We start from the raw sequence: 22866 nt of genomic DNA, 5'->3' as shown, positions 1-22866 counted from the left end.
TTCTTCTGGTCTTCTCCTTTACTTGTTACTTCCTCTAATTCTTTTGTCGATTCCATCTTCCATATGGACCACCAAAATATATTTTATTTGGGCCTAAATCAAGTTAATGGCCCATGACAAAATACACAAGTAGGCCTCCACACAAGCTTAGTGACGTTATTCTCTCTCTCACCCACCATCTGTAAATCGTCTTCTTCCCTACTCAGCGAAACTTCACCATCAACTTCAACACTACCAAATTCCCAGATATTGTTTTTTTGGGGTTCTCTTGTTCAAAAAAAATGGCTAAAACGAAAGCAATACTACTTTCTCCTTATGCTCAATTTCTCTAAGCTTTGATCTCAATCACTCTCTCACTCTTCATCATCGGCTCCCACGTTTCCTTCCAGCGTTACGGTACGACCTATCTCTTTAAATCAAGTGAATCTGTTTTTTTGGTTGCAATATTGTAATGAGATTTTGCTAAAAGAATCAATTCAAATGCAAATTAGTTTTTTGGGCTTTAATCTTTCTCTGTTCAAAAAACCCTAAAAAAAAAAAAAAAAGTTGTGATTTTTATTTATTTCAGATTTCGAAATTGCAGCAGTACGATTCTGTCTTTGTCATCAGCAAACATGGCGGAGCCCGAAACATCATCAACATCGTCGATGATACCAGACTGGTCTCAGCTCCCTGAAGAGCTACTATACCACATCTCGACGCATTTAGAGGAGGAGAACTGTTTCGATGTAGTTCATGCTCGCTCTGTTTGCACCTTGTGGCGATCCTCATTCCCCTTTCCTTCTTCCCTTTTACGCCAAAGCTATTCTCTTCCCACGTTTCCTCCTTCAGAAGGCAGCTTAGACTTGTGCACCTTCGAGAAGGTCCCTTTGTTCCTCTTTAGACGCCCAGCTCCTCATGCTGATGCTGATGCTGTTGAGTATTTCTTGAGAGGAATAAGCCGAGATGAGTCAGCGGAGGATCATATGGAGCTTCTTCCATCTCCTCTTCAGTGCTCAGTGAAAATGAATAATCCAGGATCTTATTCTGACCCAACCTTGATGAATCAGATTCTGTCTCTAGGCCATCAGTACAAGTTGATTGGTGGGAAGTTTGATGGCCTAGCTTTTCTTCCGCTAGACAAGGAGGAGGGAAAAAGAGGAGAATTTGTTGTTCTTCTCGCATACTCTATAGCTTTGATGGTGTTAACAAGTGCTAAAATGTGGTGGAAGCAGCTTAAGAACGTCCCTGATGATAATCCCTCGGGTATAGTCACTTATATTTTATGCAACTTTTTTTTCCGGAGAAATTTTGGTCATCGATCCTTATTCGCCGGAGGCGACTCTGGAGCTTCCATCTCCTCATCAGTCGCCGGGAAGTAGGAACTGGTTGGTTCCATCTGGCAATGATGAGCTTTTCCTTGTTGAGGTAACGTTCCCAACAAGTGGTGTATTAGATTTTACTCCGGTAGCTTGTAAAGTGAGTAGGCTAGATGAGGAGGCTGGTAAGTGGGTTGAGGTCAGCGATTTGGGAGATCGTGTATTGATTATTGGAATTGTCTCTTGCTCGGCTAAGGGACTTCCTCATGGTTGTGGTTTGAGTGGGAACTCAATTTTGTTTACCTATAAGTATGGAGTACATACATGAACCGCGCGGTAAAAGATCTCTCAGTTGATGGAGATCCTCAACGGAGAATCTTGTAATGATCCTCGACACATCTTTTCTGGTTATGGCATGGCTCTTCGGGCAGACTGCTAGTCTGCTAGGCCATAAAATCTTTCAGTGGATACCAGTGACATTCTATATAATTCAGAAACAAACTTTTCCTATGATTTTGTTCCTCGTTAGAGTCTTTTAATTAATGTCTGTAAAATGATAACGATACCTGGTGATCTATTTTGGAAATTTTGTGTCTACATAACATCGCTTCTATCTCAATAATCTATGTTGCATGGAAACTCATTTTGAGGTGCGTTTCCCGTTTCCGAAACGTTTCGGTAACGGAAACTCGGAAACAAGTCAGAAACACTATTTCTAAAAATTTCTGTTTGGAAACACGATGGAAACTCCGTTTTCGTTTTCTTTTTTTATAATTTCAAAATTTAATAAATAAATAAATTAAAAATATAAGAATTTATGATAAATATAATGATAAAAAATATATAATATAATTAGTAGCTTAAAAGCTAAAATCCCTAAATATATGGCGATGCTGATCAAAAAAATTGATTTTGAATGATTATTTTTTTTTTACCGTTTTACTTTTAATTAAACTATTTAATATTTATGTTTTGAATTTGTGTTGTTTCAGATTTATTTTAATATAGTTTTTATGTTTGAAGATTTATTATATCTATATATCTAAATATATATATATATGTATATATACGTTTCCTACACATTTCCATTACTTAATTTTTGAAAAAATCGTTTCCCGTTTCCAAAACGTTTCGTTTCCGTGTATCTGTTTCCGTTTCCATGTAACCTAATCAATAATCTCTTTTATCAAAAACACAAATTAAACATGAAGAGACTTGTATTAGCTTTAGTAGTAAAAACTTATTTGAATGACTTCAAATCATAAACTGTTTTCAGTTAACAACATTTTATCCAAAACATCATCACCGTCCGTCTTGATCTTACCCGATACCCTAATTCTGAACCGGCTTCACTTGATTTGAGCCAATCTAGTCTCTTTGGTTATCTCCCCGATTTAACTCCGAACCACATTTCATCTCCTTGTTAATTAAAATCCTAAGACTCTCATTCAGGCAGTAGCTTTCTCGTATCTTTCACCAACCTTAAAAAGCTTCTCTCACACACCATCTCAATCGTCTTCTACGCCACCACTCAGCGAAACTTCACCTTCAACTTCAACTTCAACTTCAACACTACCAAATTCCCAGATAGTGTTCAATTTTTCGGTTGTCGCTCAACAAAAATGGCTAAAACGGAAGCAATACTTTCTCCTTATGCTCAATTTCTCTAAACTTTTATCTCAATCACTCTCTCTCTCTCTCACTCTCTCTCACTCTTCATCATCGGCTCCCACGTTTCCTTCCAGCGTTACGGTACGACCTATCTCTTTAATCCAACTGGATATGTTTTCTTAGTTCCAGTATTGTAATGCGATTGATTAATTTTCTCTAGAATCATATCAAAATGCAAATTAGGTTTTGGGCTTAAATCTTCTCTGCTCATAAACCCTTAAAAAAAAAAGTTGTGATTTTTATTTTCAAATTTCGAAATTGCAGTAGTAAGATTCTGTCTTCGTCATCAGCAAAACATGGCAGAACCCGAAACGAAGAAGAAGACATCATCGATAATGCCAGACTGGTCTCAGCTCCCTGAAGAGCTACTCTACCACATCTCCACCCATCTAGAAGAGGAGAACTGTTTCGATGTAGTTCATGCTCGCTCTGTTTGCACCCTGTGGCGATCCGCATTTCCCTTTCCTTCTTCCCTTTTACGCCAAAGCTATTCTCTTCCCACATTCCCTCCTTCAGAAAGCAAAGAGTTGTGCACCTACGAGAAGTTCCCTCTGTTCCTCTTTAGACTCCGAGCTCCTCATGCTAATGCTGCTGAGTATTTTATGGGAGGGATTGGCCGAGATGAGTCAGAGGAGGATCATTTGGAGCTGCTTCCGTCTCCTCTTCAATGCTCAGTCAAAGTCAAGATTCCAGGATCTGACACAACCTCGATGAACATGCTTGACTGTCAGATTCTCTCTCTAGGCCATCAGTACAGAATGATTGGTAAGAAGCTTAATGGCCTGGCTTTTCTTCCGCTAGACAAGGAGGAGGGAAAAAGAGGAGAATTTGTTGTGCTTCGCATATACTCTCGCGGTGCCCCTTTGCTGGTGTTAACAAGTGAGGAAATGAGGTGGAAGCCGCTTGAGATCGACAACACTTTGGGTAGTATATGCGTGGATATATTCATTTGTAGAGGAAGGTTCTATGCAGCTTTTCTTCCTGGACAAGTTTTCAGTATCGATCCTTATTCGCTGGAGGTGACTCTCTTGTTACCCTCACCTCAGCCAGTACACTCGCTGGTTCCATTTGGCAATGATGAACTTTTCCTGGTTGAAACAACCTTCCACAATCTTGATGTAGCAGATAGTAAACGGGTATCATGTAGAGCGAGTAGGCTCGATGAGAAAACCGGTACATGGGTTGAAGTCAAGGATTTGGGAAACCGTGTATTGATTATTGGAGGGCTGGGAAATGTCTCTTTCTCTGCTAAGGAGCTTCCTCTTGGTTGTGGTCTGAATGGGAACTCGATTTTGTTCATTAATCAGCCAGGCGGTGTAACCTCCGCCTTTAAGTATGGAGAACCTACGGAATACTTTGAAGACGATGTCGATTGTTGGAGACCCTCTAGGGAGAATCGTGTGATCGTCCACAACAAATCCTTTCCGATGGTGGCCTTCCAGGCTGTAAATGCAAGTCTACCATAGTTAGCCTTGTGGACATTTGTTGGGGGGTTCTAACTCTTTAAGTAGTCGTTTGGATTTAAGCTCTAGAATTCAGTTATGTTCTTATCAAAACTTGTTGCAAGCATAGAGCAGCTTCTATTCTTGCTTTTGACTCTGTTCAGAGCCTTTTGATCGTTGTAGATTTCTTTTCTGTAAGTGACTACATTCTGGTTTAAAGTAGTGGTGGCAGTGAATTCGTAGTCATTGTGTTATACATCTGTGTGAAGATTCTTACTTTTGTTTGTAAGTAGCTATGTTCTTTTCGAACTTGTTGCAGGCATAGCAGTAATGTCGTCCCCTATATCACACCCTCTCATTTCAACTTGCTTTTATTTTGTTCAAGGCTTTTTGATCGTTGTAATTGCTTTTGTTGAGTGACTATGGTTTTGCTTAGTTTGTGTCCTTGGGATAGTTTGAGTTCTGTAATTTGAGGTTTTTCTGTGATTCAGGGAAGCTTTCAAGAAAGAAAGTTATAATCAGGAGGACAACATGAATAAAGTTTAAAAACTGTGTCTAAATAAACAAAACAGGTTGGTTTAGGTTAAGGAACATGTAAAAGTGCAACTAACTAACTAGCAACGGTACGAGGTTTATGGATGGGTTGTTTTGTTTCTGATGCATTGAATCAAGAAAGAGAACCAGAATCTGCTGGTTATTCTACACTGTAAGAAAGGAGTTAAACAAAACTTCTTCTGTAATGGCAGCGAATCAAGCTACAATGTTACTCTGTTATATGCTTTTTTATCTACTTCTTGTGGCTTCTTTTTTTAGTGGTTGGTATTTTGAAAATATTGTGTGTGTTCCGTGTTCCATGTAACGTTCGAGGTAAAAGTTGGATGTAAGGAATGAACAATCAGAGTGCATCTTGAAACGTCAAGCTTATCCAAAACACAAATTCTTAACCGACACCACTTGATTTACACACACCGGCCCAACAAAATTCCATCTCCCTTGTTTATTTTAAATCTCCTCTGCCTAAGACAGAGGCTTTCTCTTCTCTTTAGCGGCCGATACCTAAACTGCAACAAATCTTCACGAGTAGGTTGCGTCTTCCACAATCCACACAGCCAAATTTCACAATCAACAGTACCAAATTGCCAGGTTCGAGCAGATATTGTTTTTTTTTTTCTTTCAGGTTTTGTCGAAATTGTAGACATGGCAGAACCTGCAACGAAGAAGAAGGAGAAGATATCATCTTTGTACCCAGACTGGTCTCAGCTCCCGGAAGAGCTACTGCACCTTATCTCCAAGAATATGAAGGAGAACAACTGTTTCGATGTAGTTCATGCTCGCTCTGTTTGCACCTCGTGGCGATCCGCGTTTGCCTTTCCTTCTTCCCTTTTACGCCCACGTTACTCTATTCCCACTTTCAAAAGCGAAAGCGAAGACTTGTTCACCCTGGAGAAGATCCCTTTGTTCCTCTTTAGAGTCAAAACTCCTCCTCCTACCGCTCGTAATGTTGTGTTGCCTTGTGAGTATTTTCTAGGAGCAATAAGCCGAGATAATCATATGGAGCTTCTTCCATCTCCCCTTGAGTGCTCAATGGAAGTGACTATTCCAGGAGCTGTGCCAACCTTCGTGAACATGCGTGACTGCCAGATCATCCCTCTGGGCCATAAGTACAGACTGATTGACTGGGAAACAAGTCACGTGGCTTTTCTTCCGGTTGACAAGGAGGGAGGAGGAGAATTTGTTGTGCTTCGTAGCTGCTATAACTGTTTTATGGTGTTTGCAAGTGTCGAAAAGAGGTGGAAGCGGCTCAAGAACATCCCACATGGTGTATGCTCGAATATAGTCACTTTTAGAGGCAGATTTTATGCATCTCATTCGGGAGAAGTTTTTGTTATCGATCCTTATTCGCTGAAGGTAACTCTCCTGTTCCCCCCACCTCAGGATCACGTACACTTTCTGGTTCCATGTGGGAATGATGAACTTTTCCTCGTTAGGACAATCATCCCAGGAGATGGTGTATCACAGTTTAGTAGGCTAACCTGTAGAGTAAGTAGGCTTAATGAGAAGGCTGGTACATGGGTTGAGGTCAGCAATCTGGGAGACCATGTATTTTTTATTACTGGTCACTTTGGAAATTTCTCTTGCTCAGTTAAGGAGCTTCCTCATGGTTGTGGTTTGACTGAAAACTCGATTTTGTTCACCCAGCTGCCAAGAGATATAGCTTTCCCCTATATATACGGAGTACATACAAGAAACTCATGGAAGAATTGTTTGGTTAAACTCAACACATCCTTTCCGATCATGGCTTTCCCTGCTGAGCACTACTAGGCTGTAAATTCTAGCTTCCGATAACTGGTTATTCTGATCTTGTCCTCGGATTTTAACGTCTAGATTGTGTGATATCTGATGTCAGCCACTGTTATGGATACTGGATCACTAGTATTTAAGGTTTCGATTCTCTGAAATCTGATTTTAGCCATTGTTTGTAAGCAGCTATGTTTTTATCAATCTTGTTGCAGGCATAGCAGCAATGTCGTCCACTATGTCATACCCTCATACAGCTTCTATTCTGTTCAAAGCTTTTTAATCGTTGTAGATTGCTTTTTTCTGAGTGACTATGACTACTATATTTTGGTTTAAAAGTAGTGATATACTGATATTTGCGCAGCGTAGTCCATGGGTAAATATCAGTATGCATCTTCATGTTTAAACTGGTCGGAAAGCGGCAAACAGTAACACTGCGTCTTTAGTTCGAGTCCTAGGGATAGTGAAGATCTTGATAATCATGAGTTCTGTAATAATGTATCATATTTGAGCTTTTTTCTGTGATTCAAGCTTTCAAGAAAGCAAGTGATAATCAGGACAACATGCATAAAGTTTAACTCTGTCTCCATAAACAAAACAGGTTGTTGTAGGAACATGGTAAGTGCAACTAACAAGCAATTTGGGGTTTATGGGTGGGTTGTTTCTGATGCATTGAATCTTTCGAACAATCAAGAAAGAGAATTCCAGAATCTGCAGATCTTGATGGTTCTGTTACTTCAGTTCACTCCTAACGCTGAAGTTAAATTTAAGTTTTGAGTAGTTCTTAGAACTCTATATAATCATCATTATCTTGTTGCACTTTCTATATTGGAGAGGAGTGGAACACGGCTTAATGGAACTGTTCGTTGTATAACTCCAAAAATTTTGGGATATTTATTCTCTGAACAATTAGATATTTTCTCGTTTTATTGTTAATATTTTATATTAGCTATGACTTTTTCTATTTGTCTTAGAACATAAGATCTTAAAAATCCTATAATTAGAAAATGGTATCTTAACAACTCTCTAAAGTCTAAGCCACCAAATACATCGAAACTAAGATAAAAAAAAAAAAAAAAGCTTTTGCTTTCTTTAGTAACTTAACTTGCGTGATTCGGTTTACCTATTCTTCCGTAGACTTAATTAGAGACTTTTTTAAGTTATAAAAACATAGTTGTTGTCTTGTTGATAAGTAAGACGACAAAGCCATGAACGACAACAAGATACTCAGGAATGGCGTATTGTCTGTTCTTCAAGAAACGAATGATTCTCCCCCACGGAAAATTAAAAGCGGCTTAGATCGGTCATCGACGTCAAAACAAATTTGCTTTTCGAGCCACTTTCCTCGGGTGAGAGAGTTCTGACTGATGGACAGTGGGAAAAGCTTGAAAAGTGACATGATGCCATATTTGGATACCGGAGTCCGGAGATTGGATCTCGTATACATTTCTTAGTGCACCATAACTGTGTACCCCTCTTGATACTAGTAATTAGGTAACAAAAACAAGACCTACCTTATAAAATTTATTTGAACTAATATAACGTGGAATTCTGAACCGGCTTGATTTGATATGAACCGGGCCAAGCCCCTCCGGTTCTTTCCTGATTGAACCACGAACCAAATTCTATCTACTTCTCAATTATTATCCGAAGTCTTTATCTACACACCACAAGCCTTTTGAGTTTCTTTTCTTCCGGGTACTGTCCACACAAAGCCAAACTTCACAACCGACATTACCAAATTGCTTCTCAATTTCTCAAAGCTTAACCAGAATCACTCCCTCTTCCTTGAGAGACCTTCGGCTCCAACTCTTCATCCCAGTTAAGTTACGGTACGACCTATCTCTTCTAATCTCTGCAATTTCGCTGAAAAGAGTGTATAATCATAATTAACATCAGTTGTGATTTTTATTTTAGATTCCGACTTCTTCATCAGCAAGCATGGCAGAACCGGAAACCAAAGAAGAAGACATCATCAACATCGTCGATGATACCAGACTGGTCTCAGCTTCCTGAAGAGCTATTGCCTCTTATCTCGACGCAGCTAGAGGAGAACTGTTTCGATGTAGTTCATGCTCGAATGGTAAGGATTTACAATTATTTTTAATATAAAATTTAAACAATTTAAAGTTTAGATTCTCTTTAAAAGTTTTAAAACTTGTCATTCTCCAATGGTATGGTAGAACCCCAATAATAAATTTAGGGGTTTTAAGAATTAATAAATATTATTTTGAAAATTATAATATTTTAAAGAAAAGTTATTTTGTTAATTTTCAAAATATTTTTATATTTTATAGAACTTAAAATTATTGCATTTTATAAAAATAATAAAATATAAACAACATGACATAAAAGCATCTAAAAAATAGATATACAAATCATGAACAGAAAACAAGATTAGTTAAAATCCTAAGTTGTGTCAAGTTTTTGCCATATATTCTCAACCAAATTAGCTTTCTATTATTAATGTTATTCAATCACATACTTGATTTCGAACGTTCATAAAATTCACTTGTGAAGCTCTGTTTGATTATGTTTGTGCGAATTTTTATATATCAAACTAAGTGTACTTATCTCTTTTGTCTTCTACTATAATATCGTAAAATATGATACATGCTCTTATAATCTTTCCTATTTTTACCTTGTCTCAAATAAGTGTTGGATTTTCTACAATAACATATGTAGCTTCCAAGAATTCAAAAGCAAGCTCGACATCTTTGCGGATAACTTTTTGATGTGTAGCATATAAGGATGCTTTCGGACCTTGTGAAATTGAAATCGATTAGATAAAAGTTGCTCATTTCGAATAAATATCATTTGTGAGATAGTATGCCAAATGATATTCATGTCTGTTGACATTGTAATTCACTTTTGGAGCTCGACTTTGTAATATATCATCAAAAACTGGTGAGCGACCAAAAATATTTATATCGTTTAAGGTAACTGGAGGTCCAAAAAAAGTGTGTCATATCTAGAGATCTTGTGAAGCTACAGTCTCTAAAATGATTGTTGGTTTTTCATATCCATGTATATATTGTTCTTTCCAAGCGATGGAGCAATTCTTCCACTCCCAATGCATACAATCGATGCTTCCTATCATCCCGGGAAATTCGTGTATCTCTATAATATCGAGTAGTCGTTGAAGATCTTCTGGTGTGAGTCTTCCTAGGTACTCATCTCTGAATCAATATATGGTTCCTTCAACAAAATGTTTCAAGCATGCATTCATAGCATCTCTGAAGGAATTATATATTTGTTCGTAGATGAGTACCTAAGAAGACCTACACCAGAAGATCTTCAACGACTACTCAATATTGGAGAGATACACAAATTTCTCGTGATGATAAGAAACATCGATTGTATGCATTGAGAGTGAAATAATTGTTCCACCGCTTGGAAAGAACAATATACATGTGGATATGGAAAACCAACAATCATTTTAGAAGTTGTAGCCTCACAAGATCTCTAGATATGACAAACTTTTTTTGGACCTCCAAGTACCTTAAACGATATAAATATTTTTGGTCGCTCACCAAATTTTGATGATATATTACAAAGCCGAGCTCCAAAAGTGAATTATATTGTCAACAGGCATGAGTATCATTTGGCATACTATCTCACAGAAGAAATTTATTCGAAATGAGCAACTTTCATCTATATTGATTTCAATTCCACAAGGACTTAGAGCATCCTTATTTGCTACACATCAAGAAGCTGTCTGTAAAGATGTCGAACATGTTTTTGGAGTATTGCAAGCTCGATTCGCTATTGTAGAGAACAAAGCTCTTATTTGGAATAAGATAAAAATTGGAAAGATTATGATAGTAGAAGACGAACGAGATGGATATACTCAGTTTGATATATCAAAATTCACCCAAACAGAATCAGACATAACTTCACAAGTGGATTTCACATTTTCTACAAATATACCTTTAAATCTCTATAATATTATGCATATTCAAATGGAGTTCGTGATCGAACAATACATCAACAATTGAAAGCTGATTTGGTTGAGCATATATGACACAAATCAAGAATACATCTAATCGTTTTTCCGTTTATATATCTATTTTTAATATATTTATGTTATATAGTTTAAAATTTTACGAAATGCAATATTTTTATAATTTTAATAAAATATTTTCAAACTTAAACAAAATAAATTTATTTAAAATATTATAATCAAAAATAATATTTTTTAAAACCCCCAAATTTACAAATATGGTTCTACCATTAGAGGAATACAAATTTAAGAACTTTAACAAAGATTTTTAACTTTAAAATTTTCAAAGTTTATATAAAATAATAGTTGTGAAAACCCCCTTACCATTAGAAGTGGTCTAAAGGGAATAAAAAACACACAAACATTTGAAACAAAGTATAAGGATTAAGGAGTATCATATCACATTTTCACCATTGCTCCTTGTCAAGCAATTATTTATTATGTCGTAACAAATTTCGTTGTGGTGAGACAATCCCCTCAAAACGACGTCGTCGTCGTCGTCATCACGATTTTATCCGAAACCCAAAGTCTTAACCGGCATCACTTGATTAATAACCGGAGCAATCCCTTCGGTTTTCCCCGATCCAACCCTTTACTCCTTAATTCAACATTCCGAAGCCTCTACGCTAAACAGAAGCTTTGCTGGTTTCGCCTCAACTACCCCAGCAGAGAGTGTCTGCGTCTTCCACACCACACAATCAGCCAAAACTTCACAATCGACAGTACCAAATTGCTTCTCTTTTTTTTTTTTTTGGTTCAACAAAGGCGGAAGCGATTCCATATCTGTATGCTCAATTTCTCATAGCTTTAATCAGAATCACTCCCTCTTCTCTTCATTCAGGGACCTTCCGGCTCCAACTCTTTCATCTCAGTTACGACGGTACGACCTATCTCTTGTAATCTCTGCGATTTTGCTGTAAAGAGTGTATAAAATCATAACATCAGCTGTTATTTGGATAAAACCTTTTAAAAATATACAAAAATTTGTAATTTTTATTTCTCATTTTCAGTCTTCATCAGCAAACCCTAAAGTAGTAAGCTTTTTGTCAGCAAATATGGCAGAACCTGCAACGAGGAAGACGAAGAAGATATCATCTTTGTACCCAGACTGGTCTCAGCTCCCGGAAGAGCTACTGCACTTTATCTGCAAGAAGAATCTGAAGGAGGACAACTGTTTCGATGTAGTTCATGCTCGCTCTGTTTGCCGCTCGTGGCGATTACTCTGTTCCGTCGTTCGCCGACTTCCCTTTAGAAAGCAAAGACTTGTGCACCCTCCAAAAGATCCCTTTGTTCCTCTTTAGAATCAAAACTCCTCCTCTTGATAGTGATGCTGCTGAGTATTTTCTGGGAGGGATAGGCCGAGATGAGTCAGAGGAGGATCATATGAAGCAGCTTCTTCCATCTCCCCTTCAGTGCTCAGTGAAAGTCAAGATTCCAGGATCTGATCCTACCTTGCTGAACATGCTCGACTGCCAGATCATCCCTCTGGGACATCAGTACAGAATAATCGGTAAGGAATGCAAGCACATGGCTTTTCTTCCGCTAGACAAGGACCGAGGAGGAGGAGAATTCGTTGTGCTTGTACCATGCCATTCCTGTTTACTGGTGTTAACAAGTGCTGAAATGAGGTGGAAGCGGCTTGGTAACATCCCATATGCTTTCTCCTTGGATATAGTCACTTTTAGAGGCCGGTTTTATGCATCTTGTTATGCCTGTAATACTTTCGTCATTGATCCTTATTCGCTCGAGGTGACTCTTCTGTTTCCCGTACCTAAGAATATACACTATCTGGTTCCATGTGGCGATGATGAACTTTTCCTGATTGAGGAGCTTGTGGGAATCTACCTAGCTGTTGGTGTTGGTGGATTAGACATTAGTCAGTTAACATTTAGAGTAAGTAGGCTAGATGAGGAGGCTGGTAAATGGGTTGAGGTCAATAATCTGGGAGACCGTGTATTGTTCATTGGTGGAGGCTTACGAAATGTCTCTATCTCAGCTAAGGAGCTTCCCTATGGTTGTGGTTTAACCGGGAACTCGATTTTGTTCACCCATATGCCAAGCAATGTAACTTTCGCCTTTAAATATGGTGTACATACTGGAAACGCGGAAGACGATCTCAACTGTTGGAGATCCTCAAGGGAGAATCCTGTGGTGAAACTCAACACTTCCTTTCCGGTCATGACTCTCCGGGTTGAACGCTAGGCCAGAAAATATACATACTCGATCTGACTGTAGCAGATGTGCTCTGGCCTCTGACCTGTGGTGTGACAAGTAACCTTAATGGTAACTTTGATAAGGCATTCTTGTTAGTAGTGGAAGAAATCTACTGTAGTTATCCTTTAGCTTAGGGAAATTCGTTGGAATTTCTTAATTTGTTTGGAAGAACTATAATTCAGTTATGCTGCTGTTATCAAATTTGTTGCAAACAAAGAAACAATGTCGTCCTTGTCCACTATGCCATACCCTCACATTAACAGCTTCTATTCTTGCTTTTGATTCTGTTCAGAACCTTTTGAACGTTGTAGATTGCTTATGGGTACTACATTCTGGTTTAACACGTCTGTTTTAATTTGTGGGAAATTTTTCCTTACTTTTCTCACTTAAATTAGACACCAGTCAGAGCAGTGGTTACCTAAACTTAATGTTACCAAGCTCCGTGTTCTTTCATCGATGGGGATTTTAAATTAATCACTTTTAACCTCATAATCGATCACAAAAATTGGAAGAACAGTAACTCTGCATTTGTTGTCGCCGAAACGAAGAAGAAGAAGACATAACATCTGTCGCATAAGCAAAGAATTGTGCACCCTCGAGAAGGTCCCTTTGTTCCTGCTCGTCATGCTGATGCTGTTGAGTCGTTGCCATATTTTCTGGGAGGAATAGGCAAAGATAAGTCAAATGACCATATGGAGCTTCCCTCTCCCCTTCTGTTCAGTGAAACTGAAGATACCAGGATCTGATCCAACCTTGATGAACATGCTGGACTACCAAATCATCATCCCTCTGGGCCATCAGTACAGAATGATTGGTTGCATCAGTCCGTACAGATCTTTCTGGTTATTTTTACTTGAGGTCACTGCTAATGTTGAAGTGTTAAATCTCAGTTTTTGAGATCTTTAAACTTTATTTCATCATCATGATCTTGTTGCATTTTATATATTGCAGAGTGAAACACAGCTTAATGGAACTGTTCGTTGTGACTACCCTTTTTGGTAATACACCTTGTGTTTAGGTTCTCCATCAAGCTACTGCATGTCTTATAGACCCATTTTTGTGGCACCAGCAGGCAGCAGCTAACGAGGCTATACAAGAAATTGGACAAAGGTGTTGAACGCTTTTAGGACAATTTGACACTGTCCAAAACTGAAACATCAAGCCACAATACAGAAACTCTTTTCTTGGTCACATGGATGGAACTGGCGCTTGAGGAAAAGTGAAAAAGTATATTGCTATTAACCGGTTAGTTCCCGAAGACTCTCTGCCTATAAACTCTCTCAATAAAGCAATGTAAAAATATGCCTTGAACGAGTCTTTTATTTTCTCAACGGTTAGGTAAAGCTTTTCCAACTTTTTTACATATTGGACTTGTTCGTTTGGTTGACGCTGGCGGCTGCGGCAGCGGCTGCGTTTATGTTTTTAACCGCTGAATTGAAACAACATTTAAAAATATTAGACGCAGGTCGCAGCGTTTGCCGCAGCGTCATGACGCAGGTACTTGCGGCAAGCAAACGAACAATCATACCTGCGTCTGCCGCAGCCGCAGATACCTGCGGCAGCCAAACGAACAAGCCCATTATGCCGAAATCATCTTTCCAATGTTCTTGAATAAGAATATAGCTTTTTTTTAAGAATGGAAATGGAACAGAGAGGGTAGAGACTAATATTTCAAAGTGATGAAAGGAATAGATTCTTTGAAGATCTGAGCTTATCTACTCTGCTAGCTCCCATACTGTTACGCCACAAACTTTCCCGGAAAGTGTAAAAGAGAAAAGAAAGATCCTTCCAAAAATGAAAGCTAAATTCTTGAAGACAACTTTAACTGCCCCCAAAAGACAGTAGCAGTTGCAACAACTCACATGTCTTAACTAAGGTAACGAATCCTCAAAAAAACCTTAAAGAAACTGAAATTGAGATTTTGGACCACCATGGAAACAGCTAAAAGGCTTTATTAGGTCTAAAGAGACTTAAGTAATCCAAACTGAAAGTAAGACTTTTCAATTGACTGAAGACTTGTCTATTGGTTGATCGGTTTAAGAGCCATAAAATCGTATAAAATCAATATCATTTCTTAGTAACAAGGTCACAATAAGCAACACTTTCTTTGTATAGAACAAAACTAAGATCAGTCTATTGCTATAGTTGTCTTTGTCTATTGCTATTTTTTTTCTCTCTGTAGTTTTACTAAGTACTCTAACACACACAATTAAAAACATCAAACGTGAACAAAAGCAGACCAGAGTATTGTGAATCAGATGATAGGAGGAGGTGGAGTCTCCCAAACATCAAACACATTCTCTTCACTATGCAATGCGAAAAGCCGATCGCCACCAATGGAGAAATCACAGATTGAGCCACCATAGCTTCTTCTTAGCCTAGAAGTTAAGACCCAGTCTGGTCCACGAAACACAGATATGGAATCATTCATCGATGAGAAAAGCTGGCCTTCATGCAAAGCCAGTTTCGGGTAACAAGGCTCGTCAGGCATCTTACTCTTCATCAGTTTACTTCTCGAACTCCACCTCACACTTCCTCCATACATCCTCAGATCAATAAAACCCAAATCCTCAAACTCATTCACCACACAAATCGAATTGCTATCTTCCATAGCTATTGCATCTCTCACTCTCTTCTCGTCTATAGCCATCGGAGACCCGATATCAGACCAAGACCAAACCATGTTCTTGTCTCGAAAATCCAACAAGCTAATGTAACAGTTGTCTTTTCTTGGAAACAATGTAGCGACAAGAAGACAATTCTTACCATTCAACCATTGAAGCTTGTCAGCATCACCAAGTGACCAACCGGGACTCTCGTAGAAGAAGTCAGTTTGTTTTCCGGTTATCTGATCCCAAACTCCGATTCCGTACTCATTACTCCGACCTTTACAGCTCGCGAAAATCTCATAATCCGGCGAAAAACTCAAAGCTCCAGCTGTATAACTCTTCACCTGATTGTCATGAGAGACCTGAAACTTATACCGAAGATCACCGGATGATGAACTGAACAGTCCCATGCCTCCATCTCCTCTCCCTAATCTCTCACAAGCAGAGAGAACAATGTTATCTGAATCAATCCAGCCAACATCATTGACTCTCTGGTAATCAAGGTTTATAGGAGAGTGTTCTTCCAACATCCAATCATACACATGAACAACACTCCCGTGCGCGACACAACAACCACCATCAGGTCCGGCCCTGATGGCGGTTCCGTCTCCGGGAGATGTTCCTTTAACAGAATCCGATAGACGGAGTCTGTTACCATCGAACGGACCCCATCTGGCGGTCCGTACGTGGTCAAGTAAACCGTAGAAAGAAGCTTCTCTATGAAGGAGACGCTCTGGTATGTTGGCGGGAACGTTAAGGTCTCCGGTACGGAGGAGATCAAGAAGAACGGCGAAGCAATCTGAGTTTCTGTCGACGAAAATAACGGAATCTTGCGGTGAGAGGTTCCATCCGTCGTCGAACAATGCTCCGAAGAAAGAATCGCGACCTGCGTTTGCCAACGTTGTCGCCGTCGTTTCGAAAAGTCTTCCACCTACGTTGAATTTGATCCTATCTTTTGAGATACCCATCAAAACAGAGGATAAGAAAAAGAAAACAGAGGATGAGAAAAATATTTCCAGGAAAGTCTCTGTTTTTTTCCCGGAAAATTACAAAATAAAGGAATCAAGAAAATGATTAGATTTTAAGAATCTTTTGTGTTCATAACAAGACAAGAAGCTATGAAAGATTCATCAGAGATACTCAAGAACGAAGAAGAAAACGAAAGCTTCGATCTTTTTGAATGGAAATTTGAAAAATTTGAACTCTGTGCACACGAGAAAGAAGCTGTTTCTGATTAATGTGAAATCAAAATTTATGAGATGGACCTGAAAGAAAAAAAATTTGAACTTTTTTCAGAAATTGAATTGACTCTCTCTCTCTCTCTCTCCTCTCTCTGCTTCTTTTTTTTTTTCATTCTGTTTACACACAACAGTTTGTTCAACATTTATACATTATAAAGACAAAACAAATGAACATGTCTGAACCGTTGAATGTTAGTGTTTGGTTTTTGAGTTGATCCAACGGTTGAAATTTTAGTGTAGTAGATTGCTAAATCGGGAGAACATTCTCAGATGAGCACACCTCATCTCATTTGTATATTTCTATTTCATTAACCATTTATTTGTTTACTTTATTTTCTACACACGTCAAGTTGAATTTGGGGAGATAGCAACAATTAAATATCAATACTGTAGTTTGTATTTTATTTTTTGGGTAATATCTTCTCAAGTGTGATGTCGTTATCTATTTATTATTGACTTTCGAAGAACACAACTCTGATATAAAAGATAAGAAGATATTTTATATAGATTTTAAACAATTTGTTCGAGTTAGTGGAACAAATTCACAATCAAATGAAATATATATATACATATATGTATAATAATAAATAATCATTTTGTGACTTATTGTATGTTTAGCACCTAATTACACAAGAAATTAGGATTATAGAGCTATAACAGGAAATTTAAGAATTCGACAATAATATGAAGTGTTAAGACCAACTTCAACTCATCTTCATAATAAAGTTTGGAGACAATTTTGCTCCAACTCATCTTTATTTTCATCTCCAAAATAGGAATCTTCATTTTTTCTCTATGTTTGGAGACCCTTTTTTTTTCTTTACACTACAATTTGGAGATTTCTCTAAAATAGAGTAGGGTTGGAGTAAAACCTAACTTCAAACTAGAGTTACTTCATTTTGAAGAAAAAAATGAAAATATGGGTTGGAGATACCCTAAGAATGAGTTGATGTTATCATTTGATGTCTTAATTGCAATAAAACTTTCTCAAATATTCATCGATTTCTAAACTATTTTTCGTGTTAGTGGAATGATTCAACATCATTTAAAATAACCAATCATTTGTGACTTGTTAAGTTTTGATTATTTGTCTTGTCATTATCAAAGTATAATTAAAAATATGTTAAAATTCTAAATTTATAATAGGAAAACTTACAAGAAATGAAATCTTATTTAATCATTGTTAGTACGTCTACGTTAATTTATATAATTAGAAAAATATGAGAGGATTATTTTTTTTTTTTTTGCAACGCGAGGATTAGTTTATATTAAGTGTCATTTTAGATTATAAAACGGAGTACTATCTTATAAAAAAGAGAGTAAGAATTTTTTTTCGTGAGAACGAGTAAATGAAAAGATAATGTGCGCAATTTTATGTTTTTCAGATAAGAGAGAACCAAAGTGATTTATTACAGACCATAAAAGGCTAAAGAATTGGCGACATTAATATCGACTTGAATAAGACAAAGTAGGTTCAATTCGAAATATATTTTTTATTCATATAGTAGAAGTTAGTTTATTATGGTTCAGGTTCACCAATAAATTATGTTTAGTAGCAGGATTTGATACGGGTCAAAAACATTTCATTTTTATAATACCCTAACCAAACCAAACAAAGGAGTATAGTATCATATAGACCTAATCTATCTAAGTTTGGTTCACCATATGAAATTACATTGTATCGGTCCATTTGGTCCTCGCGCTAACCGAAAGGATGAGAATGAGATAGAGGGCCTAGCTAACGTCGTTATACAATTTAACATTTTCTTAATCTACTTAAATCATTTGTGTATGTCATAAAATTATTTATATTAGTATATAATTGTTCAACGTCAATGAGGGTCATGCGGGTCGTGGACGGCACACCAACATTGGCTTCTTCTTCGTGTTTCGGTCCAAAACATGATTGAGAGTGTTATTACTATATAAACCAATAATACTTTGATTTTTCTAACTAAATTAAGGAAAACTAATAGTCAAACAATATGAGTTGTCCCTATTATATCCATTTTAAACTTTAATTGTTTGTACTTCCAAGGCACTCGCCTTATTCGGATACCTCAATTATATTTTTCTATTTAAACTGCATTTCTATGGACGAATTTTCCTAGGACGTCCAATGTGTACCAACCAATTGTTCTTTGTCGTTGTTTAAACTCCTTGGGTTTGATTTTTAGTTTGGCATTTTTTTATCAGTATATATTTTGCAGGTTTAAATTTGACATATTGACAAGAGTAACAAAAATTACTATATTATATAGTATTTAAATATATGTATAAAAATTATACTCAAAGGCAGTAGTAACAGAATAACATAAGACGTTAGATAACAATTCATTTATTCATTATTTTATAACTTTTGTTAAATAAATTAGTCAACCGAGAAAAAACTCTAGAAGACACCGATTGTAAGGTTTGAAACCGAAAATTAAAAACGAATATAAAAGTTCTTGACCCTTGAGTAGTTTAATGATAGTATGATACTAATATATAGGATTGAACAAGAAGAAACAATGAAAGGTGGTTTAGATAATAATATTAGGGTTGACGAGTCCACCTTTCATTTTCTAAACGTATACACACCTCCCGTATATCCTTTGTTAGAAATAGATTTACCACCTGTAACATATATTTCATATGAAACTTATCTACTTATTACGTATTTTCTTTTTTTTATAAATATATATTTCATGTGTTATGTACATATTTTTTCATTGTTTTCCATCTTCATACAATTAGATGGAGGAATAAATTTTGGTTAATGAGTTGGTTAAGTTGTCGTCTTCTTATATAGTTATACTTAAGTTATCTCAGAACCACTTAACCACCTCCACACTTCTTGCTTTTGCTTTTTCAGATATTAGGTCAATATATATGCCAACTCAATTCGTTGCTATTTTTTCTTTTTTCTTTTTTTTTTTCTTTTTTTCTCGACTAATTTCTATGTTACAAGCAAATTTTGTTTTTTTTTGGGTTCAAGTTTGACGCTAGTTGGACAGTTTGATTTACCCAATCGTTAAGGTCAACTAGGAGGTCAAGAGATCCAACTTGATTTTCGTACTACTTTACTCAATTTTTGATTTAAGTAAAACTAAGAAGTAGACTTAAATAAGAAATTTAAGATTATTGGCCAAGTTTTGTTCTTTTCTTTAATTTTGTTTCAGACGAGTCAAAGTAGCATGTATACTACGGGCTTTGAAGTAACTAAAATAGATTGATTTCAATGACTTGTCATTAGAGGCCTGTCAAAATGACGAGTTGAAAATTTGTTTTCAGACATTTTTTCGCTAGCTTTTATTACTCTAAACTTTTTCTTTTTGTAGATTATCTATCATATTAGATAATATTTTATAGTATATCTAAACATAGAAACAACAATTTTTTATTTTTGGTTTTTGATTTTTTTTGTGAACTGAAATGATGTGTTATATAGCTAACTAAGACCAATAAACAAGAAGTCATATGAACAACATGCATGATGAACTCACATGCGAAGAAATAGTGAGGGAGCGACTACCCATCTCCCAAAGTCTGTTATTTAATTCACTCTGTTCTCTGCCTTGCATTTAACGGTTCACATCTTTCAATGCTAGTAGTATTTTATAAGAGCCCATAATTTGAATTTTATTGGGCCTAAATAGACCCAAAGTGCTTCAAGAGAAGATGTTGTTGGTCAACTATTCTTTTTTCTTTTCCTGATTTCTTACTAATCTAAATAGTCTGTAAAATAACTAAATTTTAGAAAACAAAAATGCCACATCAGAATTATGAATTTATGATCATTATGTTATTTTCATACTTATAGTTGTAGACTTGTAGTTAGTTATGTAACCTAATTATTAAAGAAATAATCAAATGGTCATAGTATTGTATCTTACTTTAAACAATTTATATAAATGAAATTTTCATTATTTAATCAACTTAAACTCATGTCTTCCCCATTAAAAAAGCCCTCAGTCATTTATTTTTGGTTAAATTTCATAATTTGCTTTTGGAACGAATTTAAATAATTATTCTTTTTATTCAGCTAACTCTTTCATAACCTAATAAAAACCAATATCCAGTATATTATTATTATAGTTAGACCTCTCCATTTATCTAATTCCCAAAAGTGTTATAGAAAAAACAACACATACATGCATACTGCATACGTACGCAATGCATAGATGGGAAATACGAGGAGGTGACAATGCGTGTGTGTGTAGAAATGATTTTGCCGGAAACATGAATAAGTTTAATGATTTATGTAAAAAGAACAAACCCATTTTGTGGGTCAATCTCGTTGTCAAGCGAACCATCATTTCCCTCTTCACTCTCAAACTCAATGCCTTTTTGGTAATCTTCCTTATCACACTTTTAACATCAATTTCAGTAATTATGATTAGTACTTATTAATATCTGTGTTTCATGATTGATGCGTGTAGTTACTATTCTTATAAGGTCTAGCTAAAATTGGCATTGACATCCTAGGTTTTTAGTCAGTGACATTTCATGTATGACTATGATACTACGATACAAAACATTGATTAATTTGAGACTACAAGGAGAAACTAAAGTATGTGTTAATTAGTGCAAACAAAAAAATCGGTTTTCAATTCACCTTTATGCACGTGTTTCTGGACATCTCCGAGAGGCAACCACTTAAGAGATAATTTAATATGCATTAGGATTTAGGAGGATAATGGTCTAATCGCCTAGGGTTTAGATTAAAAAGTCATTTTCATTTCTCAAAATTAAGAAAACTTTATATAAAAATTTAGATTAAATAAGAGAATTGAAATGATATGTAATTCTCTTTAGTTTTACTACTCCCTTCGTTTCAATATATTAGATGTTTTGAGGTTTATTTTTTGTTTCAAAATATAGTATGTTTCCTTCTTCCTAATAAATAACCATTTTTATCTAAAAAGTTTATTGCATTTTAGTTTCCCAAGTTAAAACTTACTACAAGATTTAGCATTTATCTTTAATTGTATTTTTGTTTTTGGGCAAAATACCTAACCATGTTTTGCTTTTCAAAAATGATTTAACTGTTTTAGTTGAATGTTTTTACTATAAAATAGTAAGTATTTTTCTTAATATGTGTGCTAAACTCTAAAACATCTAATATTGAAACAGAGGAAATAGTGGTTAAGTAATGTTTTTATAAAATACACTGTATCTATTAAAGAATACAGTATATCAAATCTCAAATCTCCCTAAGAAATGTTTTAGAAATGTTTCGTCTCCGGGGTATTTATGAGCTTTACTGTACTCATCCTAGATTTTTGGGTTTATCTGTCCTGTGCGGGGTTGACCACTAATATGTCAATCTTTTGTATGAACCACAACGAAACACAAATGGACCTAGTTTCGTGCGATTGGCTCCCTCGACGGCTCGAACTCATTTATTATGTATCTAAGTAGGCGTGATTGGGTGGGTAGTTGGTATAATAAAATTTTCTTCTTTAATTTAACATTTATTTATGAAGAATTAAAGGACAATAAATAACTTTTGAAGGAAATAAATAACATGTCGGTCAATCGTTTTTTTTCTCCTTTAAAGCAAAATCTATATGAGTAAACGTTCTTTAATTTCTCTTGGCAATAACCTTCTGACTCTCAAAAGGTGAGGTACGTACATCACCAGCTATAGAAAGATTTGACTATTTCATACAAATTCTACTTCACAACCATTCACAAACATAGCGTTTATTATTTAGTATATACAGGTGGTTGCGAGAAAACTATTTATCTCTTTATAAAGTATGGGATATTTTTTCACTATTTCACTATTCTCGTCGTGGTACTCGTCCAACAAAATCCTTTCTTAATAATTGTCACCTATGACCTATTATATCACAAGATTGAAACACTGCAAAAAAAAAGTTCAATAGTGTATTCTACTAGAGATATTTTTAACCAACAACAAAATAAACACCACTAGTAAGAGAAAAATTCACAGAAGATTATTGACATTACAAAGTAATATTAATTGGACTCCACATCAATATTGAAGTATACTAAAATTATCTTAATTCACTTTTAAATACAAAACATTGTTTTCTATTGTAAAAAAAAGGGAGATTCTCAAAAATAGCACAAAAATAA

The 22866-nt window shown here is 36.0% G+C and overlaps 1 protein-coding gene and 4 pseudogenes across 4 annotated transcripts; 4 read left to right on the top strand and 1 right to left on the bottom strand.

The window, feature by feature from the left end:
• The first annotated feature begins 256 nt into the window (after positions 1–256).
• On the top strand, positions 257–1917 carry LOC104713873 (F-box/kelch-repeat protein At2g24250 pseudogene; annotated as a pseudogene). The gene is made up of 2 exons (XR_015567030.1): positions 257–396; positions 569–1917. The product of XR_015567030.1 is annotated as an F-box/kelch-repeat protein At2g24250 pseudogene (transcript).
• An 806-nt stretch (positions 1918–2723) lies between these two features.
• Positions 2724–4665, top strand: LOC104713872 (F-box/kelch-repeat protein At1g64840 pseudogene; annotated as a pseudogene). The gene is made up of 2 exons (XR_015567029.1): positions 2724–3050; positions 3234–4665. The product of XR_015567029.1 is annotated as an F-box/kelch-repeat protein At1g64840 pseudogene (transcript).
• Positions 4666–5608: 943 nt separating this feature from the next.
• LOC104715924 (F-box/kelch-repeat protein At2g24250 pseudogene) lies at positions 5609–6794 on the top strand (annotated as a pseudogene).
• Positions 6795–7903: 1109 nt separating this feature from the next.
• LOC104713871 (F-box/kelch-repeat protein At2g24250-like) lies at positions 7904–13188 on the top strand (annotated as a pseudogene). The gene is made up of 4 exons (XR_015565982.1): positions 7904–8541; positions 8627–8792; positions 11554–11592; positions 11723–13188. The product of XR_015565982.1 is annotated as an F-box/kelch-repeat protein At2g24250-like (transcript).
• A 1789-nt stretch (positions 13189–14977) lies between these two features.
• LOC104713869 (BTB/POZ domain-containing protein At2g24240) lies at positions 14978–16908 on the bottom strand. Its single transcript, XM_010431087.3, has one exon. It carries the CDS (start codon positions 16501–16503, stop codon positions 15181–15183), a length of 1323 nt encoding a protein of 440 aa, XP_010429389.1. The 5' UTR covers positions 16504–16908; the 3' UTR covers positions 14978–15180.
• Between the last annotated feature and the right edge of the window lie 5958 nt (positions 16909–22866).

Source organism: Camelina sativa, chromosome 9 (assembly GCF_030686135.1).
Source record: "Camelina sativa cultivar CO46 ecotype springtype chromosome 9, ASM3068613v1".
Classification (NCBI taxonomy): domain Eukaryota; kingdom Viridiplantae; phylum Streptophyta; class Magnoliopsida; order Brassicales; family Brassicaceae; genus Camelina; species Camelina sativa.
This window is presented reverse-complemented; position numbering and strand designations above follow the sequence as displayed.